This window comes from Pantherophis guttatus, chromosome 17, assembly GCF_059756535.1.
Source record: "Pantherophis guttatus breed Tessera chromosome 17, ASM5975653v1, whole genome shotgun sequence".
NCBI classification, from domain to species: domain Eukaryota; kingdom Metazoa; phylum Chordata; class Lepidosauria; order Squamata; family Colubridae; genus Pantherophis; species Pantherophis guttatus.
The window spans coordinates 1,890,016-1,913,220 of record NC_142079.1 but is presented as its reverse complement, the minus strand read 5'-3'; the positions used below and the strand labels follow the sequence as shown (position 1 = coordinate 1,913,220).

At 43.6% G+C, this 23,205-nt stretch overlaps 3 protein-coding genes across 4 annotated transcripts; all 3 read left to right on the top strand.

Moving 5' to 3' along the window:
- The first annotated feature begins 2 nt into the window (after window positions 1–2).
- On the top strand, window positions 3–5,658 carry GPN3 (GPN-loop GTPase 3). The gene is made up of 8 exons (XM_060691896.2): window positions 3–136; window positions 1,049–1,157; window positions 1,932–2,099; window positions 2,625–2,749; window positions 2,981–3,096; window positions 3,640–3,736; window positions 4,456–4,584; window positions 5,369–5,658. Exons 1-8 carry the CDS (start codon window positions 89–91, stop codon window positions 5,429–5,431), a joined length of 855 nt encoding a protein of 284 aa, XP_060547879.1. The 5' UTR covers window positions 3–88; the 3' UTR covers window positions 5,432–5,658.
- A 1,148-nt stretch (window positions 5,659–6,806) lies between these two features.
- Window positions 6,807–10,927, top strand: ARPC3 (actin related protein 2/3 complex subunit 3). The gene is made up of 7 exons (XM_060691899.2): window positions 6,807–6,945; window positions 8,116–8,215; window positions 9,069–9,145; window positions 9,299–9,367; window positions 9,617–9,743; window positions 10,300–10,394; window positions 10,649–10,927. Exons 1-7 carry the CDS (start codon window positions 6,940–6,942, stop codon window positions 10,709–10,711), a joined length of 537 nt encoding a protein of 178 aa, XP_060547882.1. The 5' UTR covers window positions 6,807–6,939; the 3' UTR covers window positions 10,712–10,927.
- Window positions 10,928–12,387: 1,460 nt separating this feature from the next.
- On the top strand, window positions 12,388–22,958 carry ANAPC7 (anaphase promoting complex subunit 7). Of its 2 annotated transcripts, none has more exons than XM_034428745.3 (11): window positions 12,388–12,633; window positions 13,533–13,719; window positions 14,669–14,788; window positions 14,986–15,097; window positions 15,476–15,629; window positions 15,833–15,975; window positions 18,051–18,168; window positions 18,259–18,455; window positions 19,679–19,903; window positions 20,561–20,711; window positions 21,718–22,958. In XM_034428745.3, the coding sequence occupies exons 1-11, from the start codon at window positions 12,533–12,535 to the stop codon at window positions 21,905–21,907; spliced, it is 1,698 nt and encodes a 565-aa protein (XP_034284636.2). In that variant the 5' UTR covers window positions 12,388–12,532; the 3' UTR covers window positions 21,908–22,958. The 2 variants fall into 2 exon arrangements, with proteins under 2 accessions (XP_034284636.2, XP_087736500.1); XM_087880374.1 differs by having other exon boundaries at window positions 12,410–12,633; window positions 21,563–22,958.
- The last annotated feature ends 247 nt before the right edge of the window (window positions 22,959–23,205 follow it).

Sequence of the window (23,205 nt, the reverse complement as noted above, 5' to 3'; positions counted from 1 at the left end):
GTTCTTTGGGCCAAGCGGCTTCACAAATCGTTTTGTTTGGTTTGGTTGGTTTTTTTTTTTCCCCTACCCCTTTTGCTGGGGAAGAGCCATGCCTCGCTATGCCCAGCTGGTGATGGGGCCTGCGGGGAGCGGGAAGGTGAGTTCTCCCCCCCTTTTCCAGCTTTGGCTAAGGGGGCTACAAGCTCTCTTGGGTGGGGAGAAGCTTTTAGGACAGGGGTCCCCCCCCAAACTTGGCAGCTTTAAGACTTGTGGACTTCAACTCCCAGAATTCTCCAGCCAGCTTTGCTGGCTGGAGAATTCTGGGAGTTGAAGTCCACAAGTCTTAAAGCTGCCAAGTTTGGGGGGGGACCCCTGTCCTTTGTTTTTCCAAGCTTGGCAACTTAAATATGAATGGACTTCAACAACATGCTGGCTGGGGAATTCTGGGAAATGAAGTTCCAGCCACCCATCTAGTGGCGGGTAGTTCCCCTGTCTCCAGATCCACCTTTTTCTCCTTCCCCTCCCCCCCCATCCAACACCTTGTGCCTTGATTTCCTTCCTTTGTGGGCAGGGCTCTCCAGGTGAGTAGCACACCCTGAGACCCTGGGAAGTGGGTGGCAGCAGTGGTGAAATCCAATTTTTTTTTTTTTTTACTCACCGTGTTCTGTGGACGTGGCTTGGTGGGCGTGGCAGGGGAAGGATGCTGCAAAATCCCCATTCCCTCCCCACTCCAGGGGAAGGATGCTGCAAAATCTCCATTCTCACCCCACACCAGGGGAAGGATATTGCAAAATCTCCATTCTCACCCCACACCAGGGGAAGGATATTGCAAAATCTCCATTCTCACCCCACTCCTGGGGGAAGGACATTGCAAAATCCCCATTCCCTCTCCACTCCTGGGGGAAGGATATTGCAAAATCTCCATTCCCTCCCTACTCTGGGGCCAGCCAGAGGTGGTATTTGTCGGTTCTCCGAACTACTTAAAATTTCCGCTACCGGTTCGTCAGAACCTGCTGGATTTCACCCCTGGGTTGCAGCCCCTCCGCTAACGGAGCTTCTCCTCTTCCAGAGCACCTACTGCTCCATCATGGTCCAGCACTGTGAGACCCTCAACCGTTCCGTGCAGGTGGTGAACCTCGATCCGGCAGCGGAACACTTCGACTACGATGTCATGGCAGGTGAGGATCATGTCCCCCTCTTCTAAAACCAGAGATGATGGATGGGTGATTCCTTTTTTTTTTATTTATTTTAAAAACAAAACTTTATTAAACATATAAAAAGTAAAATGTTGTACCATATATATACAAGATACATATATTAATACAAAAGACAATCCATAAAAAGAAAAAGTGACTTTGGTCTCACGTCCACTATCTTATTAATGGTGCATATTTGTTAATTATTATTATACAGAATTTTACATTTACTCTCATTTCTACGAATTATCCAATTATACCACCTATTCCACATATAACCTTTTGAGTCTACCTTATCCTTCATTTCAAATATTAGTTTGTCCATTTCTGCACAATTATAGATCTTTTGGAAATATTAGAAAACTGATCAACTGCCAACAGACCAGTTGATAATCTAAAAGATTCCATTCGCCCCACAATAATAAGACCTCCTCAAAAATAAGGCCAAGCACTTATTTCGAGGTTCAAAAAAATATAAGACAGGGTCTTATTTTGGGGAAAACACGGTACATATGTTAGTTTGTTTTTACCTTTGTTTCATGGCAAGTGGAATTCCAGGACGATTGCACTGTATCCATTATTTTTATATGTAAACACTAAAAATATATTATATAAAAAAAGAATTTATCCATTTGGATTCTTTTGAATCCAAAGGAATTCCGGCAATTCCCCTGAGATGAGCCAGGTATAGTGACATCTCTTGGTCTTGTGCTAGTAAATATAGAGTTGGTCTCATCTCCCCTTTTTGCCTTATAGATATCCGAGAGTTGATTGAGGTGGACGATGTCATGGAAGATGATTCCCTGCGGTTTGGCCCCAACGGCGGCTTAGTTTTTTGCATGGAATATTTTGCAAACAACTTTGATTGGCTGGAAGAATGCCTTGGTCATGTGGAAGACGATTACATCCTGTTTGATTGCCCAGGTAAGCCGAGGAAAGGGGTAGGTATAATTTTTCTGGATTCTTGGAGGAAGGATGAGGATCTTCGGTGCTTATTTTGTTTGGGTTTAAGTTTAAAAATGGGCTTTCATTCATCCGTGATAGGGGAACTGGATGGACAGCACAAAACTTTAATAAGTAAATAAGTTTGATGAAATGTATTAAATTTTATTTAATAAATAGAACTTCCAAGCTGTGGAAATTCAGTGGCTAGAAATCTTTCTGGCACTTTGTGGCCTTGAAATTGTAGCGTGGAAGAAATCCGTAAACTTTAGTATGATTTAACAAAAAAGCACAGAGAGGGAAGATTTATCTCATTTTATGATAGTCAAAAGAGTTTATCTCTTTTTGGTTTTTCCAGCACACACAAAATACCCAGTAGGTCTGTGATTGTTCTTGTTTGATATCTGATTTCCACCCCCCGTAGTTTTAAATATTTTCCCTGCGGTTTTCTTCTGTGGAATTGGGAGATGGATATTTGAAACGAATAAACTTATTTGTCCTTTTTAGGTCAGATTGAACTCTACACTCACTTGCCCGTGATGAAACAATTTGTGGAGAAGCTGCAACATTGGGAATTTCACGTCTGCGGTGTTTTCCTTGTCGATTCTCAATTCATGGTGGAATCTTTTAAGGTATCTTACGGTACTGATTCAGAAGTGTTGAAAATTGAAACACACACCCCTACTGTGGACGATCAGCGAGATATTTTTCAGTTTGTCCTGGATGGTGGCAGAATTATCATTTGTTTGCGTTTGGAGTGGCCCTTATGTGGGCATTAAATGGGTAACATTTTGAGGAATGGGGCAATCACAGATCTTGTGTGTGATTTTTCTTTTCCTTTTCCTGCCTTTTTCCGATGATAGTTTATTTCCGGTGCGATGGCAGCTCTTAGCGCTATGGTTTCCTTAGAGATTCCCCAGATCAACATCATGTCCAAGATGGATTTGCTGAGCAAGAAAGCAAAAAGCGAGATCGAAAAGTAAGTGTGAACGAGGATTGGCTCCGCTTTGCTTGGGATTTTGACACTGAGAAGGTTGGTTTCGATCTTCAGCTTCATTCGACCTTCTAGATTTCACTTCTTGCCAAGCATAAAAGAAGTACAATTTTATTTATTTTTTTGAAAAAAGCAAACAGTGAAGAGACGTAAGGGGGGAAAAAAGGAAGAAAAGATCAAAGCGAGCATGGATGTTTGTGTTGGTTTAATCCAGGGGTCTGCAACCTTAAACACTCAAAGAGCCATTTGAACCTGTTTCCCACCAAAAAGAAAACACCGGGAGCCACAGAACCGTTCCCGTGCCTGACTATTTCTTGAGCGGCCACAAAACTAGCATATGTAGTTGAATTAAATGTTCTTTTTTCTTCTGAAAATTTTCTTTTCTTGGATTTATCCATGGTTGGCCTACTGGGGGTTGAAAAGCTCAATAAATCATGTGCCGGCGTGTGTCACACATTGGCGGTTGTGATGCATATTTTGAGTGACGGAGCCGCAACAGGTTTAATCAATCTACTCAATTTCTTCCAGATATCTGGATCCTGACATGTATTCTGCCTTGGACGATTCCACAGATCTGCTCAAAAGCCGGCAGTTTAAGAAATTAACCAAAGCTATCTGTGGCTTGGTAAGTAACAGTTACAGAGTTGGAAGGGACTTTGGAGGTCATTTAGTCCAACCCCCTGCTCACGCAGGAGACCTGTACTAGGGATTCGAACTGCTGACCTTTCTGATCAACAAGCTCAGTGGCGGGTGTTTGTTTCCACACGTGGCTCCCTGAGGCCTCTTCTAACCAAAATTAATAGTGCCCTTATTTGCAGAAAATGGGGAAAGATAGTTCCCAAATCTATATATATATATATATATATATAAAAGTGAAAACCACTCATGCGGTAATCACGAAATCTCCAGAACCGTAAAGCCTACAAACTTGAAATTTGCCAAATATGTTTCTCCTGGCTTCTAGATGCTCACTGAGAAAGGATTTTTCGAAATTATCATCAGATTATTAGTATTCCAAATACAGTATTATATTCACACACTCTGTTGCTAAGGAGTTAGACGTTCTACTCCCTGGCCCCACCTGAAAAGAACTCTGTTCCAACTGCCAGTTGCCTTATATTAACACGCTCTGATGCTACAGAGTTACACATTCTACATTAAGTTCAGGCGTTACTTGTCAATTTATCAAGTCTAATCACATAGTTTTGTAGTGAAGCACGATCATCCAGCTAGTCCTGAATAAGAGAAGAATAAGACGATCCGTTGGGCTAAGGATGAGGTTAACGACAACCGATCCAGTTTTTTTCTTTTCGAACGGACTTGACGGCGTTGTGTTTCGTTTAGATCGACGACTACAGCATGGTTCGCTTCCTGCCATTCGATCGCTCCGACGAAGAGAGCATCAACATTGTCCTGCAGCACATTGATTTTGCCATTCAATACGGGGAAGATCTGGAATTTAAGGAGCCAAAGGTGAAGGTGCCAAGCCCCTTTGGGCAAAAGTCGGTGTCATTTTCCTTAAGGATCCACCATCCAATTCCAATCCATCTTAGTTCAATCGAATGGGGGTTTATTTTAAACACCTGGAAATTCAATCTGGAACCCTCCACACCTCCAGCTAAAAAAAAAAATGGAGTCGGGATTGGAACTCTGTGCCTGAAAGTAAATAAGATTGGGCGAATTGGTGTATCTTTACCTTTCCTACTTCACAAGGTTGTTGTGCAGGGGGAAAAGGAGGAGGGAGAGCTCTGTGTGCTGCCTTGTCATCGTGGGATAAACTTAAAGGATATAGATAAAAATCAATGGAATGAGTGACTCTGTGAAGAGTATTTTCCTCTTCACTGGGAATTTTCAAATGGGCTGGATAATCTGTCAGGGTCGGTGTAAATTCTGCAGCGTTATGGGGGTTTGACTTGAAGACCTTTTAGGTTCCTTCCAGTTCTCTGATTCGATGTTTCTGTGTCTAACGAAGTAGCGCGTGCACACAGAGTTTTACAAGGCCAAAAAATAGGATTATCTTGAACCCCTTTCAGGCCTGAAATAAGTAACCTGAGTGCAGGAGCCTTATTCTGGACTAATTTTTTTCCTACCCCGATGCAAAGTATTGTAGAAACATGGATTAGTTTATCTAGAAGGACAGCATATCTTGGCTTTACAAGGAACAGTTGCAGTATAAGCCCTGTGGTCTTTTTTCTCTTGTTTCGGACAGCTGTGCGGTCTTAAATCATTCTAAAATGAAATGTTGTGTTTTCTGCAGGAAAAAGAGGAAGAGAAATCTTCAGCTTTTGACGAATTCTTCCAGGAGGGAGCGGATGAATGACCGCCTTGGGTTTCATTCAAATGCACAGGAGAAGGTGTTGCGTTTCTCCACCTTGCAATTTCAAAATTCACAAACTCTTGGGAGCAATCGAAGAACAGGACTGTTTTTTTTACCCACAAGGGGGTTTAACGTTAAAAAAAAAAAAAAAAGGATCGCGCCACAAAGTTTTATTTTTGGAAGACGTTTTAAGTATGCATTGTAAGAAAAATAAATTATTGTGTTTCGTTTTTCTTCCTCTTGGTGGTTTTCTGAGTGAACGGAAAAGAAACGTCAGGTTTGCCACCGCGGTTTGGTTTACTTAGAAAAACGAAAGGAGGATTCAAACTCAAGGGTTTATTATTTTATTGCAATTACGTGCGGTGTAATTTTGGGGACTTGGATTTAAAACTATTCTCACCCCTCCCTCCTGTGCCAGTGGCAGTCAGGTGCAGGCTGAAATTCAACAGGTGTCACTTTGACCTTCCACAGTACCTGTTTAAAGAGCACTGGAGGTCAGAAAAGGGGAATCTAAAAAACATTTTTTTAATTAATTTTTTGAATATAAATATTAAAAAAGACATACGTAACATATACACAACAACCATTTATACAACATATACACAAAAAGAGTGTAATTTCTTCTTAAGCATTTTTTCAGAGTGACGTTCTACAATTCTACTTATGATATATACCTTCACCTCTCCTTAATCTAATAACATTTTTTATTATATATATATGTATATATGTATATATGTGTATATATATATATATATATATATATATATATATATATATATATATTTATATATTTATATATTTATATATTTATATTCTTTCTAGCCAGGTTTTACCTACGTAAACTTAGTTGTTCTACAGCCCTAGGTTCTGTAGAACTAAGTTTACGTAGGTAAAACCTGGCTAGAAAGAATATGCACATAAAAGCCTACGAAAAAGGAAAAAAGATATATATATTATATTATATATATATATATGTGTGTGTGTGTGTGTGTGTGTGTGTGTGTGTGTGTATAGTTAATAAATAATATATATATATATTATTAGCAAAAAATGCTAAAAACATTTTCATACTGGTGATGGCCCTTGTTATTTTTTTAAAAAAAATATAAAAATAAAATAATAAAAATAATAAAAAATAATAATGAAAGCCATCTATCTAAGGCAGGCAGGATGCATTTCCTTGTTGAATTTCAAGCTCTTAAAAGTCCAGAAAAAATTGGCCTGATTCGATTTTTACAGGAGGCTCCATCTGGCCTCCCAAGCATTTTATTAGCAGCGCCAGATGTGCTGGACTCCACCTCCCACAATGCTCTGCGCCCCTGCCGAGGCATGCCGGGAGTTGAAGTCCTCCGAGCCCGGGCCAGCTGCGCTGCCCTCCAGCGCCCCCTGCCGGCCGGCCGGCTGGCTGCGCGCAGCTGGAAGAGGAAGGAAGGAAACGAGGCCGCCGCTGCCCGGAGATCGCCTCGCCCGAAGCTGCTTCCCTGCCCGGAGGAAACTCCTCTTCTGCCCAGATGCCGGTGAGGGGAAGGGGCAGCCGGCTTGGGGGGGTCGCCTGGAGGGGCTGCTGCTTGCAAAGGCGAGCCGGGCAAGGGGGGAGCAAAGGCGGAGGCGTTGCAAGCTGGATGGCTGGGTGGGGTTGGGGGTTGGGGTGAAGAAAGCAGGAAGGATGATGGACACACAACTCAACACAAAGCTTGAGTGTGTCTTTTGGTGTGTGTGGTTGTGAGTGTGTGATGCATGCATGTTCCCCAGGGTGGGGGAAGCAGGAAGTGCATTGCTGGATAATTTATTTATTTATTATTTAATTTATTTATTATATTTCTATACCCCCTTTCTCCCGTAGGACTCAAGGCGGTGTACAGTCAAGAAAAATATAGACACACAAACATCATAAAATTGCTAATTAAAATTATTACTTAGTTTGGTCAGTTAAATAAAACCCAGAATTAGATAACATTTAAAAAACCATTCGCATGTTCGTATGTTTAGCCCCGCCTGTTGGAACATCAGGGTCTTGAGGGCACGGCGGAAAGCACGGAGATCAGGGATATTCCGTATCTCCGGGGGCAGTTCATTCCAATGATAATGTGTGTCATTGGGATTGTGCATATGGGGAGGAGGGGGGGTCTTGCCTCCTCTCCCACCCACCCTAGGGGAATAGAACCCCAATCCTGTTTCTCTGCCCACCCTGGGCTTTGGGGGGGTGGGTGAGTGGGTGGGTTGCCCCACTATCTCTTTCTCTAGAAACACTGGTGCGGTAGGCAGAGGGGCCACCCCATAACTCCTATTTCTATTCCTGATTTGTAGAGGATGGGGGGGGATGTGGGGCAGGATATTGGGGTCGCCAGGTTAGGGGGGCTCCTGCCAAGAAAAGTCGGTCCTTCGCGGTTAGAACCGCCCGTCTGGCGGTGGGGTAAGCTGGAACGTGGGGCTCCCTGTTTCTCCCCCTTGATCAATGCTGGACTGCGCTTATTTCTTTGGGCCAGGTTGGAACTGGAGGGCTGTAGGTTGCCGACCCTTCTCGACATTTCTAGTCGCTTTCATGCTCTCGAAGCAGATCTGGGGGTGGCAGTTTCTAAGGAGATCCAGAAGCCCCCCCCCCACTGTTTCCCCCATGCGTGGTCTTCCTTCACTGCCAATCAACCCCTCTTCCCCCCCCACCACCCATCTTCTCTTTTTCACGACAGGCCTATCACTCCACTTTGATGGACCCCGACACCAAACTGGTGGGGAACATGGCTCTGTTGCCCATCAGGAGTCAGTTCAAAGGACCAGCTCCTCGTGAAAGTAAGTCCGTTGTCGGAGAATCTATTCTAGCTTGTTTCCAACATTGGATTCTTCAATGTTGGCTCAGCAGACTGATAGCATTGTGATTAACACCAGCTGTCTCCAATTACTGTAAGTTTGAATCTCACCAGGCTCAAGGTTGACTCAGCCTTCCATCCTTTCTAAGGTAGGTAAAATGAGGATCCAGATTATGGGGGCAATAAGCCGACTTTGTATAAATATACAAAAGTATAAAGGCTATTGCTTAACGCACTGTAAGCCACCCTGAGTCCCCGGAGAAGGGCGGCATATAAATCAAATTAAAAAAAAAAAAATTAGAAATGTTGAGATGAGTAGACTTCAACTCCCAAAATTCCCCAGCCAGCTAATCCAATGGCTTGAAAAAAAATCACTGGTTCTAGGAGAAAATATTTGGGGATATTTTGGATTTTTGCATCCGTTCCTGTTGGTCAGTGCCATTAGTATAACATAAGATATTGTCATTGTGCAATTGTTAATCCTCTGGGTTTATTATTAGAAACATATAATGAAGTATTAGAACATGCTAAGATACCAAAATCTTGGACAGAGGTTTTAATAACACTTATTCCCAAAAGCAATACTGAAAAGCAGAAGATCCAAAATTAGAATAGAATAGAATAGAATAGAATAGAATTTCTGCCCAATAGACACATAAAAAAAATAACATAAGAACCTCTGGATCTTTTGCACAGCACAGAAGTGTTAATAATAAGCGAATGTATTATGCTGCAACAGCTTCCTTGTAGGGAAATGTTTGTGGTTGATTTTTACGGAATGTTTTTTTCTTTCACATTGACTCAAAAAATGTTGGGTTTCCTTTTTTTCTCACCAGCAAAAGATATGGATATAATCGATGAAGCCATCTACTACTTCAAAGCCAATGTGTTCTTTAAAAATTACGAAATCAAGGTAAGGGTTCTTAAAAAGTGTTCCCCACAAGTCTCTCCGTGAGAGATGAAAGGGAAAAATAAAATAAGAGAGCGAAAAAAGTTCCTTTTTGAGAGGAGGAAAAAAAAAAAAGCAGGCTTGACGTTCCATCTTAAATTCTCTTTCTTTATGCAGAATGAGGCTGACCGAACCTTGATCTACATAACTCTCTATATTTCGGAGTGCTTGAAAAAATTGCAGAAGGTAAGGAGAGGGTTGATGGGCTGGGGGTTTCGTGATGCTTTAAAATAAAAAGCAGTGCCATTTTTTAAGTAAATAAAACCAAAAAAAGAGCTCAGAAACCCAAAGAAATAAAATGTAATGCAAATTGTAAGATGATTGAGACATATTTTTTTTTCCCCTAAACACAGCCTGCTCCTAAAAAGGGCTTATGTCAGAGAGAAAATTTACTGAAATTGGTTTTTATATTTTCATTTTTGATTTTCTTTTCAGTGCAATTCCAAAGGCCAGGGGGAAAAAGAAATGTATACTTTGGGGATCACCAATTTCCCGATTCCTGGAGAACCGGGATTCCCACTGAATGCTCTTTATGCCAGACCCAGCAACAAGCAGGAAGATGGTAAGGGGAGAGAAAAAAGGAAAATTTCAAGCTAGTGTACCCAAATCTCATTCATAAAACACGGCTAGTTAGATATAAGAACACCTGAGGTTTGCACAGCTCACTTCTGTGTATAGCTTTGGGATAATATGCGACTCAGCCATAGTTTAGCTGTTTTTTCCACGTCACTGAAAATCAAGGTTTAATTGGAAATTTTCCCCCTCCTGTTGGCAAAGGAATGCTGGGTTTATTTTATTTTATTGGATTGGATGATTAATCAATTTACAGATCTATGCCAGAGCTCGGTTTCCCTGCATCTGATCCGCGATTTAAACATCTGTCCAAAAATATGGCTGGCTGGTTTAAATCCATCCATTAGAAAGTCTTAATCTTGCTTTAAAATGGGCTCTCAGAGAAAAAGCCAGATATTTTGCAAAATAAATAAATAAATAATAATTCTAAAAAGCTGGTGGTTTGGGACAAAAGGGAGAATCTTAAAGCTTTAATTCTTTGACTTTCAAGTGCTCTAACAGGATCCGTTTCTACATAGCTGACTGTGTCCCTTTTCTACTTTCAGAGGTTATGCGAGGGTATTTGCAGCAACTGAGGCAAGAAACCGGCTTGAGGCTTTGCGAAAAGGTTTTCGATCCCCAGAGTGACAAACCCAGCAAGGTGAGAGGCTCTTCCCGTTTCTGCTTCCGCTCCTTTTCAAGACTTAACAATAGCAGGTTGCTCTTTAAAGAAAAGAACGGAAAAATAGTTGAAATATTGGGTATATTTCAAGACTGCATCAATCCTAAAATTGCTTATTCGGAGTTCAGCCACCGAAAGCGAGCCTCGGGTCTTGAAAATGGGTTTAAGTGACTGTTGTGGTTTTTGATGACAGCTGCTTTTCTGTTTACTTATCTTTTCTTGTTCTCTCCTAGTGGTGGACCTGTTTTGTGAAAAGGCAATTCATGAACAAAAGTCTGTCAGGACCAGGGCAGTGAAAACAATGGTTAGATTTGTGGTTACAGCATTCTCTGTTCCCAGGGTGATTTGAATTATTGCTTATATTGTTTTAATATAAGTTTTCTACAGAAAGAAAGGAGGAATTTCTGGATGCCAGGCTACTGATGGGAGGGAGGATGGAGCTTTAAAAGAAAAAAAATCACGTGCAATTTTTGTCAAGCTTGATAATAAATAAAAACAAAAGTTCTTTCTAATAGTTGCCTGTATTTGCTCTGAGACCATCCAGCTCGAATTCAGAAGACCTCAGTTATTATTCTTAATGGCTGAGAATTACATTAAGGGAGGTGACGTCCAGAAGGCATTGGGTAGGGAAGGCTGGTGTGCACTTTTAATAGATTTGCAGGAAATCTGCTCCAAAGTTTAAGTCCTATAATGGACTGTGAGAGGGATCTTGGAGTCTTAGTGGACAATCAGCTAAATATGAGCCAGCCGTGTGCAGCAGCAGCCAAAAAAGCCAATGCAATCCTAAACTGCATTAACAGAGGGATTCAATCAAGATCAAGTGAGGGTACTAATACCACTCTATAAAAGCCCTAGTAAGACCACACGTAGAGTAATGCATCCAGTTTTGGTCACCACACTATAAAAAAGATGGTAGAAAGAGTGCAGAGGAGAGCAACCAGGATGATGAGGGGACTGGAGGCTAAAACATATGAAGAACGGTTGCAGGAACTGGGCCTGGCTGGTCTAGTGAAGAGAAGGACCAGGGGAGACAGGAGAGCATCTTCCAATATTTGAGGGGCTGCCCCAGAGAGGAGGAAGAGGGTCAAGCTATTTTCCAAAGCACCCAAAGGAATAATGGATGGAAACTGACCAAGGAGAGATTCAACCTGGAAATAAGGAGAAATTTTCTGACAGTGAGAACAATCAATTGATGGAACAGACGTTACCTTCAGACGTTGTGGGAGCTTCATCACTGGAGGCTTTCAAGAAGAGACTGGACTGCCATCTGTCGGAAATGGCGTAGGGTCTCCTGCTTGAGTAGGGGGTTGGACTAGATGACCTATAAAGTCCCTTCCAACTCCTGTTAAATCTGTTCATGGAAGGATTGCAGGGCAAAAAAAGGAGCACACCAACAATTGCATCGCATTGTCTCCAAGAAAACATGCACAAAAGGTGCAAAGAGCCACTCTGTGAGTTGTCGGGGGGGGCATATAAATATATTAAATACATAGTCAGTTATTTTAGCAATAAATTATAAATTATAATTATAAATAAATTATAAGTTTATTATAGCCCATTGCTATATATAAGGGGCTATATATATAAGGGTTCACCTTCCTCCCATCCTTATTTATTTTCAAATAAAAACTTCCTGCAAAGGCCTGGCACGACCCAATACTGCCTGTCTACAATCGTACATGGTGAAGGGCTTTGCAATATAGTGCTGGGGGCGCCCGGTTGGCGAAGGAAGCAGGTGCACTTACTGCGCATGCTCGGAAGGTAGCGTTCTCCCGTTTCCTATTTTATACAGGCCGGTTTTGGCCGAAGTGTCTAACTCAGTGCCTGATTTATACGAAGGATAAAGGTCGTACACGGGTATGTTTATGTTTTAGAAGAAGGGAGTGAAATCCGCGGCGCGGTGGGTGCCTTCCCTAGTGTGGAAAAAGCGGCCGCTCCTGGATTTATTTATTTTATTTTTTGTGTGTGACAGGCGTTGAGTTAGGCAGCCCCGCCGAGGGGGGCGTGGCGGGCGGTGTCATGGCCGCCCTCGGCGCGAGGACCCCTCGAGGAGGCGCCATTTTAGAGGCCTGTGGCCGATTTTCGCCGCCGCCGCTTCGCTTCGCTTCTCCGCCGCCATGAACGTCGTGGATCATGTGCGGGAGATGGCGGCCGCCGGGCTCCACTCCAACGTGCGGCTGCTCAGCGGCCTCCTGCTCACCATGAGCGGCAACAACCCGTGAGTGAGGCTGCCCCCCCCCGGAAGTGAAGCGGGGAAAGGAGACCACGCAGCGATCCACAGGAGGAAAAACAACAACAACAACAAAGGAAGCCCTGCAGCTCACATCCTCCCATCGCTTATAGGGCTGGGGATGATGGGCGTGGGGATTCCAGAGCAGTACTTCTCGACCTTGGCAGCTTGAAGATTGGGGTGGAGGACTACAACTCCCAGTTTGGCTGGCTGGGGGGGATTCTGGGAGTTGTAGTCCTCTCCCACCAGTCTTCAAGCTGCCAAGGTTGAGAAGCATTGGTCTTCTAGGCACTATGGGAGGTTGGCTCAGGAGGATGGGATAGAGAATCTTAAGCAGGGTGGGCAGCCATCCGGCGAGAAGGCAGGTGCGCTGGCTGGGAGCGATGGGAGTTCTAGTGTCCCCCATCTTCAGCCTCAGCCAAGGTTGAGAAACGCTGCTCTAGACACTGTGAGAGGCTGGCTCAGGAGGATGGGATAGGGAATCTTAAGCAGGGTGGGCAGCCATCTGGTGAGAAGGTGCTGGCCGGGGATGATGGGAGTTCTAGCATTCCCCCATCTTCAATCTCGGCTGAGGTTGAGAAACGCTGCTCTAGACACTATGGGAGGTTGGCTCAGGAGGATGGGATAGGGAATCTAGGCAGGGAGTGGTCGGGCTGGGAAAGATGGGACTTGTAGTATGTGAGCCCTGCTGAAAGAAGCTGGGTGCGGGTGGGTGGGTGGGGGAAACCTTACCTTGCAAAATATTTGGGGTAGAGTTTGCCTCCTGGGCTGCCTGGTCCTGCTGCGTTGCTTCTTGTGCTTGGGCCTACCTCGCAGGGTGGGTGTGCAGGGAGAGGCTGACGCGCTCCGACGGCGACTCTTCAATCTCCGCTTGCCTTTTCTTGCAGGGAGCTCTTCTCCCCCTCGCAGAAGTACCAGCTGCTGGTCCACCACGCCGACTCCCTCTTCCATGACAAAGAATACCGCAACGCCGTCAGCAAGTACACCATGGCTCTCCAGCAGAAGAAGGCCCTGAGCAAGACCTCCAAAGTCCGGCCTTCCACTGGCAGCGCGGCTTCCACTCCCCAGAGCCAGGTGGGTGCAGGGCCCACCCGCCTGGGCCTAACATTGATGGTTTAGGACAGGGGTCTCCAACCTTGGCAGCTTTAAGACTTGTGGACTATAACTCCCACAATTCCTCAGCCAGCTGTCTTTGGTGTAAGCCGCCCAGAGTCCTCGGAGAGTGGGCGGCATAGAAATATGAATAATAAAATAAATAAATAAATAAAATAAAATAAATTTAGATAAATGGGAAATTATTTGGAATAAAAACTATAAGTTAACCAAATCAGCAGCATACAAGGAAAATCAATACAAAATGCTATATCGTTGGCATCTAGCGCCTGCAAGATTGGCGAAAATATATCCGAATTTAAGTCCTAACTGTTGGAAGTGTAATCATCACCAAAATACCTTCTTTCATACGTGGTGACTATGCCCCAAAGCGAGGAGGTATTGGAGCAAAATACAACGCTGGTTGCAAGAATTAATTAGCTGCAAAATTGAATTAATTCCGGAAACATTTCTCCTGGGTGTATTAAAAACCAAATATGACCAAAAAAAATAAGATACTTGATTTTACACATAGCAAGAATTGCCTATGCGCAACATTGGAAAGGAAACAATGTACCACCAGAGGGATTAATTATTCAAAAAAATATTTGAATGTGCCGAAATGAATAAATTAACTTTAGAATTAAAAGAAAAAGAGGATTCAGAATATTATGTGGTGTGGGATAAATGGTATAGGCGGATTGATAACCGAAATAAAAACAGATAATGTTTAGAAGAAAGTTAAAGATGTACATATATATATATATATATATATAATGTAAAGTTTACATGAATAATGAATCCAACCTGTTTTTGGATTAATGACACTGTCTGTTCGATTATATATTGGAATTTTGAAAAAGAAAACTACAATAAAAATATATTAATAAAATAAAAGAAACAGTGAAGATACGCCTGCTTTTTTTTCTAGTGCCTGCCTTCTGAAATCGAAGTGAAATACAAAATGGCCGAATGCTACACCATGTTAAAGCAAGACAAAGATGCCATCGCCGTCCTTGATGGCATTCCTTCCAGACAGAGGACCCCAAAGGTAGGTTCCTCTCTCTGGATTGAACCTGGGTGATGGGTTTTTTTTTTCTGGCACCTGAGGCGTTCACACACAAGGACGCCGCTTTGCCGCCAAACTTAAGGCGCCGTCGCAAAGCCGGAGCCTTGTGCGTCAGTGGTTGGGGGGGGGGTGTCTCTGTTGAAAGCTTTGCTGGAGTTGCTCTGTTTTTCCTCTTGCAGATTAACATGATGCTGGCCAGTTTGTACAAGAAGACGGGCCAAGAACGTTCCTCGGTGACCAGTTACAAGGAGGTTTTGAGGCAGTGCCCACTGGCTCTCGATGCCATTCTAGGTAGCTCCCCCCCTCTCCTCCTTCCTCCGTTGCTTGTCGCCGTTGGCCAGGAATAAAGTTGGTAGTTTGACATCGAGGTTTGGCCAACTGTCAAAATTCTCAGGGGAAGGGATGCTGGAACGCTTCCGAGTGAGCGTAATGGACTCAGGCCTTACTGTCTTTGGAGATCTGGAGATTAAGGGCAGGAATGGTGGGAAACCGCCTTTTGTGGTTCGGTTTTACCAAACCTTGAATTATTCATTTGGTCTCCTCCGGCCACGCTGGGTGGGCTTCAGCTCCCATGAAACTCTCAAACCTGGCCTGGGGGCGTTCAGCTGCCAGATCGAGCCTGCTTTTGTCAGCCTGGACACATCATAACCACGGTCTGTCCTCATCTAGGCTTGTTGTCGCTCTCGGTGAAGGGCGCAGAAGTGGCTTCCTTGACCATGAATGTGATTCAGAGCATCCAGAATCTGGATTGGCTTTCGGTGTGGATCAAAGCGTACGCCTTTGTGCACACGGGCGATAACACCAGAGCCATCAACACAATCTGGTGAGCACACCCAGATCGAGATGGCGGTGGTTGAATCTCGATTGGGACACAGGAATCCTTGGCACCGAAACGTGAAGTGTAAAATCTAGAATGCGTTTTAATTTCTCCCCCCTTCCTTTTGTTCGTTAGCGATAAGGACTCCAGGATATTGTTTTACAACAAGTCCTTTTTTTGTTGTTGTTTCTGTTTTTTCCCCCGCAAAGCTCGCTAGAGAAGAAGTCCCTCCTGAGAGATAATGTGGACATATTGGGCAGTTTAGCAGATCTGTATTTCAGAGCCGGGGATAACAAGAACGCCATCCTAAAATTTGAACAGGCCCAAATGTTGGATCCATATTTAATCAAAGGTAAGGCTCCAGAAAATAGGGACAACTGTTTGGGTCCTTCATTCAAGTTGGCAATTTGAAAAATTTTATGATTGGTGAGAAAGGAAATATGAATAAGGGTATAGAGATAAAATAGATAGAGAACAGATGGGAGAAAACTATTAAAAAAATAGATACCCAGTTGATGCCAAGTAAAAGGAGAAAGGGGAGGGGGGATAAAGGGAAAAAAGTGAGATATTATAAAAATGTACACAAATAATGAAATAAAAATAAATATTAATCGAATAAGAAATTGAAATGAGAATAAAGATAAATAGAAAATTGGGGCTGTTCGAATACCACTTTAGATTGAACTGAAAAGGGAAACGAGAGAGGGGAAGGAGTAGAGAGAGAGGAAGGAAGAAGGGAGGAGGAGAGGAGAAAGAAAGGGAAAAGGAGAGGAAGAAAAGGGAGGGGAAAGAGGAGTAGAAGAGAAGGATAGAAGGGGGGAAGAAGAGTGGAGTGGGGGAAGGGAAGGGGAAGCAGTAAAGAGAAAGAGAGGAAGAAAGAAAGACGAAAGTAGGAGGCTGAAAGAGGAAGGAAGGAAGAGAAGGGGAGGAGAAGAAGAAAGATTGGAGTAAAGGTCAATGGTAAAAGAGCAGCCCCGAAAAAGTAAAAATTAAAAATGAAAGTTAAGATAAGGTGAATGAAAAATGATGGATAAATGACTGTACATGTAAATGTGTTTATGAGAAATTTTGCCACTGTAATAAAACAAAAACACTCGGTTTATAACGGCAGTGAAGATGAAAGAAGAATTAGAGCAAATTCAGGATGCTTACTGAAATTTGGCAAATGATTAAATCTCAGTTGTAATTGGATGGAAAATATATGCAATTGAACATGGATACATTAGCAGCATGGAGAATTCTTTGCGCTGCTACTGCACTTGGGCAAGAATATTCAGGGATAACAAATGTGATTAAAATATGAAGGTTAATGTTTTCCATTTAAACACTTAAATTACAATAAAAGAGATCTCCAGTTTTATCGTTTTGCAAATTTGTGTACAGGGCGGATTTGATTTAAATCAAGCTGATTTAAATCACAATTAAAATCACCAGTAAAAAGGCTTGATTTAAATCAACTCGATTTAAATCATAATTTTTAAAGAGCAACTGGCATCTCTGTCCCGCAGCAGCTCCTCCTTTGATCCGCTGTTGACTCACCGACAGTCTCAATATTGCAAAATATATAGCCTCATGCTACATAACTAAGCTCCTATTAATTATGTAGCATTAGGCTATATATTAGTTATTAGCTCCTATTTCATGCTGGATAAACTAAATTATAAATGGATCTCAAACAGAAACCTATCTTTAGATAGATTTTTTTTTTATTCCAAAAGCATTTTATTAAAATAAATTTGATAAACAATTTTAAAAATCTGATTTTTTTTAATTTAAAAAAAAATCATCAATTTTTATCCACCCTGTTTGCCTACCCATGAAGAGGGGATCTCCAAGCCCTTCTCTGGCATTTCCAAAATACTGTATGACCGAAAAGAGATCATCTTTGTTTTGTTTGTGCACCTTAGTTGTAAGAGATGGATGGATTTGGCCTCTGGGATCTCTTCAGATGAAATGGTGGTGGCTGTCAGGGTTCCAACAGATGCCCTAATTAAATAATGAGCCTCGAGCCATGCTTCAAAAGAAATCCAGTTATTTATTAGGATTAGAACGTGTCGGCACGTTCCCAAATGAAGCCAACTCTGACCCAACATAATTTACAGTCCCAATCATGACCCTATTTCCCCCCTCCCCCCAGGGTGTGTCATCAATCACATTCGCCAACGGAGCAATTTCGCGGGTTGTAGAGATCACTCCCCTCCGCCGCTGTGGATAACCCTGGGAGACAACCTTGAGAAAGTTTACGTCTGGAATGTGCTCCTGTCTTTGGCTGCCTGCTGCTTCGTCTGTTTCCCCTCCCCCTTGCCTATGGCAGGCCAAGGATGCTTTGCGAGTTGACATTCAGCTCCCCTCACTTCCTGAGTGAGTTTTGAGTGGTTTTTATTGTTCTTCTAAAATTTTATTTTTCTTTGCATTTGCGTTTCTTAGGAATGGACGTCTATGGTTATTTACTGGCTCGGGAGGGTCGCCTTGAAGATGTGGAGAACCTTGGATGCCGGCTGTTCAACATTTCCGATCAGCATGCCGAGCCTTGGGTTGTCTCAGGGTAAACATTACCATTCCTCCTTTCCTCCAAAATGTTCAGAATCCATCCTGAGCTCCGTTTCAGGCTTCCCTCCTACTCCTCTTTCCTCAGCTGCCACAGCTTCTACAGCAAGCGCTACTCGCGGGCCCTGTACCTGGGGGCCAAAGCCATCCAGCTGAACAGTAACAGCGTCCAGGCCCTGCTGTTGAAAGGGGCCGCTCTACGGAACATGGGCAGAGTGCAGGAGGCCATCATCCATTTCCGCGAAGCAATCCGGCTCGCCCCGTGCAGGCTGGACTGCTACGAAGGTGAGCGACTGCGTGGGGTAAAATACTTTGAGAAGCCTCCAAATCCCCACCGGGTGGGAATGGAGGCTCTTGGTTTCCTTTTGGGACATCTCTGATCTTCTGCGTAGAGATCGATGGACGCCGCTGAAGGTCTCTGGAGAGGCTGAATCATCCATGGTTGTCCCACAGGTGCTTTCCAAAAGGCCAACAAAATGTCTCGCTTCTCATTCAAGAAGCTTTTTCAAGAACTGAAGAAGCTCCTTGGATGAGAAGTGAAACTTTTTCAAGGAAAAAAAACCCAAGGAAGTCCAGTTGGCCTTTTGGAAATTAATTAATTAATTAATTAATTTATTTATTTATTTATTTATTTATTTATTTATTTATTTATTTATTTATCAATTTATATACCGCCCTTCTCCGTAAGGACTCAGGGCGGTGCACAGCCAGAATTTTGAGACATCTCTGAAGCTTTGAGCTTTCTACTCCTTCTGCTGAACTTGGCACTTGCTTTGTTTCTTTTTTTTTTTTTAATTTTATTTTTATATAAACAATCCGTTTTCTATTAACCCGTGTGTCGTCTGGGTACAAATATTTTTTGCCGACATTAAAATATACAATCTTATTCATTATTTAATCTCATCTTGGCTTAATTTCCAATACTTGATCTAATATTATAACAATCCCATTGTGATTTATTGAACTCTATTAATTATATTAACTATTAATACATTTTCTTTTACTACTAATTTTTATGTCTATTCTCTAACCACCGGTAAAAAGATTCCCAAATTGTATAATAATCAGTTTGTTCTTTCTCTTTGATAGCCAGTGTCAGTCTGTTCATTTCTGCACATTCTAGTATTTTCCTAATCACATTCTCATCTGTAGGGATCTCTTCACTTTTCCAATTTTGTGCAAAATACAATCCTAGCTGCTGTTACAACATGAATAATGAAATATACGTTTTCTTTACTATAATTTTCTGGTAAAATCCCCAGCAAAAATATTCCAGGTTTTAAGTCAATATGTTGTTGTATCATCTTTTCCAGCCACATATGTGTTTTAGTCCAATATGTTTTTTTGCTTCTGCGCAGGTCCACCACATATGATAGTAAGTGCCCGGTATCTGGTGGCATTTCCAACATTTAGCTGATTTGTCTTTAAACAAGACAAAGCCATTGCTTTGTTTCTGAGCTGCTCCTTTCCTCTTCACTGGTTCTTCATCAACCTCTTTTGCCCTCCAGGTCTCATCGAGTGCTATCTGGCCTCCAACGGCCTCCGTGAGGCCACCGTGATGGCCAACAACGTCTACAAGACCCTGGGAGCCAACGCTCAGACGCTGACCCTCCTGGCCACCGTCTGCCTGGAGGATCCCGTGGCCCAAGAGAAGGCCAAGACCTTGCTGGACAAGGCCCTGATGCAACGCCCCGATTACATCAAAGCCGTGGTCAAGAAGGCCGAGCTGCTTAGTGAGTCAGCTTCCCCTCCCCCCCTTTCTCTCTTTCTCGCTGACCGAGAGGCCATCTAAACGGGCTGGACTTCATCCAAGGGAGCCTGTCCACTCTTGGAAGGCCAAGAGAGCAGATCTGCAGAAGCCGGAATTTGCATGGGGGTTTTGCTTGTTGGTTGATGGGTTTGTTTATTTATATATCCTGCCTTTACTACTTTTATAAATAACTCAAGGCAGCGAAGACGTAACAATACTCCTTCCTCCTTCTATTTTTCCCCATAACAACAATTCTGTGGGTTGGGCTGAGAGAAGGGGGGGACTGGCCCAGAGTGACCCAGGCAGCTTTCAGGGCTAAATCGGAACTAGAACTCATGGTCTCCTGGTGATTGGCCCCAAATCGCCCAGCTGGCTTTCGTGCCTAAAGTGGGACTAGAACTCCCAGTCTCCTGGTCATTGGCCCCAAATTGCCCAGCTGGCTTTTGTGCCTAAGGTGGGACTAGAACTCCCAGTCTCCTGGTCATTGGCCCCAAATCGCCCAGCTGGCTTTCAGGGCTAAGTCAGGACACGAATTCACCGTCTCCTGCCTGCTACAGCCTGGTGTTGTAACCACTACTAGACCAAGCTGGCTCTTACAGCACCGTTTGTTGGGCCGCGTTTAATTTTCCTTTCCCAACAGGCCGAGAACAGAAGTACGATGACGGGATCGCTCTGCTCCGCAACGCCTTGGCCAACCAGAGCGACTGCATCCTGCATCGGATGTTGGGCGACTTCCTGGTGGCCGTCAACGAATACCAGGAAGCCATGGACCAGTACAGCATCGCTTTGAGGTAGCCCTTCCAAACTCCCGGTTGGCTTCCGCCTTAGTTCCCCTCCTTCTCCGCTCTCCCTTAACGCTGCTCTGTGTCTCGTTTTTTCTGCAGAAAAGCCGCGGCCTCTTAAAAAGAGGGTTCTGGGGCCTTGCTTATTCTCAGTAGTAGTAGTAAGGAATATTAGTACCGTATTTTTCGGAGTATAGGACGCACCTTAGTTTATGGGAAGGAAAATAAGAAAAAAGCTGATTGGCAGGTGGATCGGCCTCCCCTGAATAGCCCCAATCAGCTCTCCCCAGAGGTGAATTTTAGCAACAGGTTCGTTGGTTGTGAGCTCTGTGCCTTGCTTTTTTTTCCTGCCTCTGAAACAGCTTCAGAAAAAAAAGCCTCTAAAGCTCTGTTTGGAGGCTTTTTTTTCTGAAGCTCTACTTGGGGGCTTCTTTTCTGAAGCTTCGTTTCTGATGCTTTTTTCAGCCTCTGAAACCTCCGTTTGAGAAACAGGCGGGGCTACATTCAGAGTATAAGACACACCCAGATTTTCACCCTCTTTTTTGGGGGGAAAAAGGTGCGTCTTATACTCCGAAAAATACAGTAAGTCCTCGACTTACTATCACCATTTGAAGAAGTTCATGCTTTGAAGCCTGCTTTTTCAAAAAAAATTCCTTTGGGGGTTCAGTTTAGCCCTCTTTTTTTTTCCCCATCTTTTTAGAAAAAAAAACATCCTTTGATTCTCCTTTCAGATAGATTGTTCCACTTGGATGAATAATCATCAGAGCTTCCCCCCCCTCAACTTGACTTAAACGTTTTCATTTTTAATACGGTAGAAGCAGAAATCCTCAAAAGGTTCCTTTCTGCATTTGAACCTCCAGGCAAAATCCCCCTCTCCTTTCACCCCCTCCCAAAGCAATCCTTCGGGGACGCCGTGAGACTCGGCAGGCCAGGTGAGGATTCAAGGCAAGGACTCCCCCTCCCTCCCTCCCTCCCTCCCCAGGCCATGATCTTTTCTGCCTCCCCTCCTCCCCAGTTTGGATCCCAACGACCAGAAGTCGCTGGAAGGCATGCAGAAAATGGAGAAAGAAGAGAGCCCCACCGACGCCACCCAGGAAGAGGACGTGGACGACATGGAGGGCAGCGGAGAGGAAGGGGACCTTGAAGGCAGCGACAGCGAGGCGGCCCTGTGGGTCGATCAGGAGCAGTGGTTCCGTGGGCAGTGAGGGAGCCGCGGACGCACGGCGCAGCACTTAAACACGCCGGGGGGGCGTCTGGTGTCCTTGCCTTCCTTGGCAAGGACAGGAATGTGGATTGAGAGACAAGCCGAGGCCCGGACCCGTGAAAAAAGAATATTCTGCTTCTCCGTCATGCGTGTCATACTATTTATGGACTGCGAAGGCTGAGCAGCTCGTGTTTTAGGGGTGGGGAGCAAAGAGGCTCCGGCCTCCAAGTGTAATTTCGAGTCCTTTCTAAAATTAGACCCCCTTCAAAGAAATTCTTAAAAGCCTTTTTCCGAACATGCCTTTGGAAATCATCGCAAAAGTAATTTACGCTTTATCCCCAGCGGCGTTAAGGGCGGGAAGCTATTCTTTGGTGGAAGAGAGGCTTTTCTTTGGAGCCTTTAGAGGCCCAAACGCCTCCAGGAACTGGCAGTAGGGGGTTCGAGGGGGGTTGGAGAAGCATTTTTTTCCAGCTTTTCTCCCCCAACTCCTGAGTTTTGAGTGGCAGGTTGAGCGTGCATGTTTTTTGAAAACGGAAGCGTGCTGCTTCAGGATACCGATTGAAAAACGACTGTCGAACGTAGAATTCAAGGTGTTTTTTTTTGCTGTTTTTTTTTTACAAAGCTTAATGCGTGAGTGACTTTCCTTTTGGATATTTGTGGATATTAGATATAGCGGGCTGGACCAGCGCCAAGCAAAGAACAGGCGTGCCAAGGCGTAATCCCAATTAGTCCAAATTAAGCTTCATCCCTTCCCTAGAAAAAGGAGTATTAAAAATTCGATTTTCTGTTTCAAATTCCGATTTGGCTCCCATTAAATGACTCCGTTTGGCCACAGGTTACGCCGGGCTAATCCCGGGTGTTCAGCGTTTTCTCAAAGGAATGAGTAGTCCCCGGGATTCTCTTTTTTGCACTCCCCCTCGGAACTTTTTATTTCTTGGTTATGTTCGGGGGGGTGCTTCTCACACGTACCCTTGTAAGTAATATTTCACCATTTCTTGAGAATAAATGTGTACTGTTCTGTTGAAATAAACTGCCTTCATCCGTTTTGGTAACTCGACCTGTCGCGTTATTGTCATGTCCGTAAAAGTTTTTATTATCCGTTTTTCTCTTTTAGAATAGAATAGAATTCTTCATTGGCCAAGTGTGATTGGACACACAAGGAATTTGTCTTTGGTGCATAGGCTCTCAGTGTACATAAAAGAAAAGATACGTTCGTCAAGAATCATAAGGTACAACACTTAATGATAGTCATAGGGAACAAATAATCAGGAAACAATATCAATATAAATTGTTAGGATA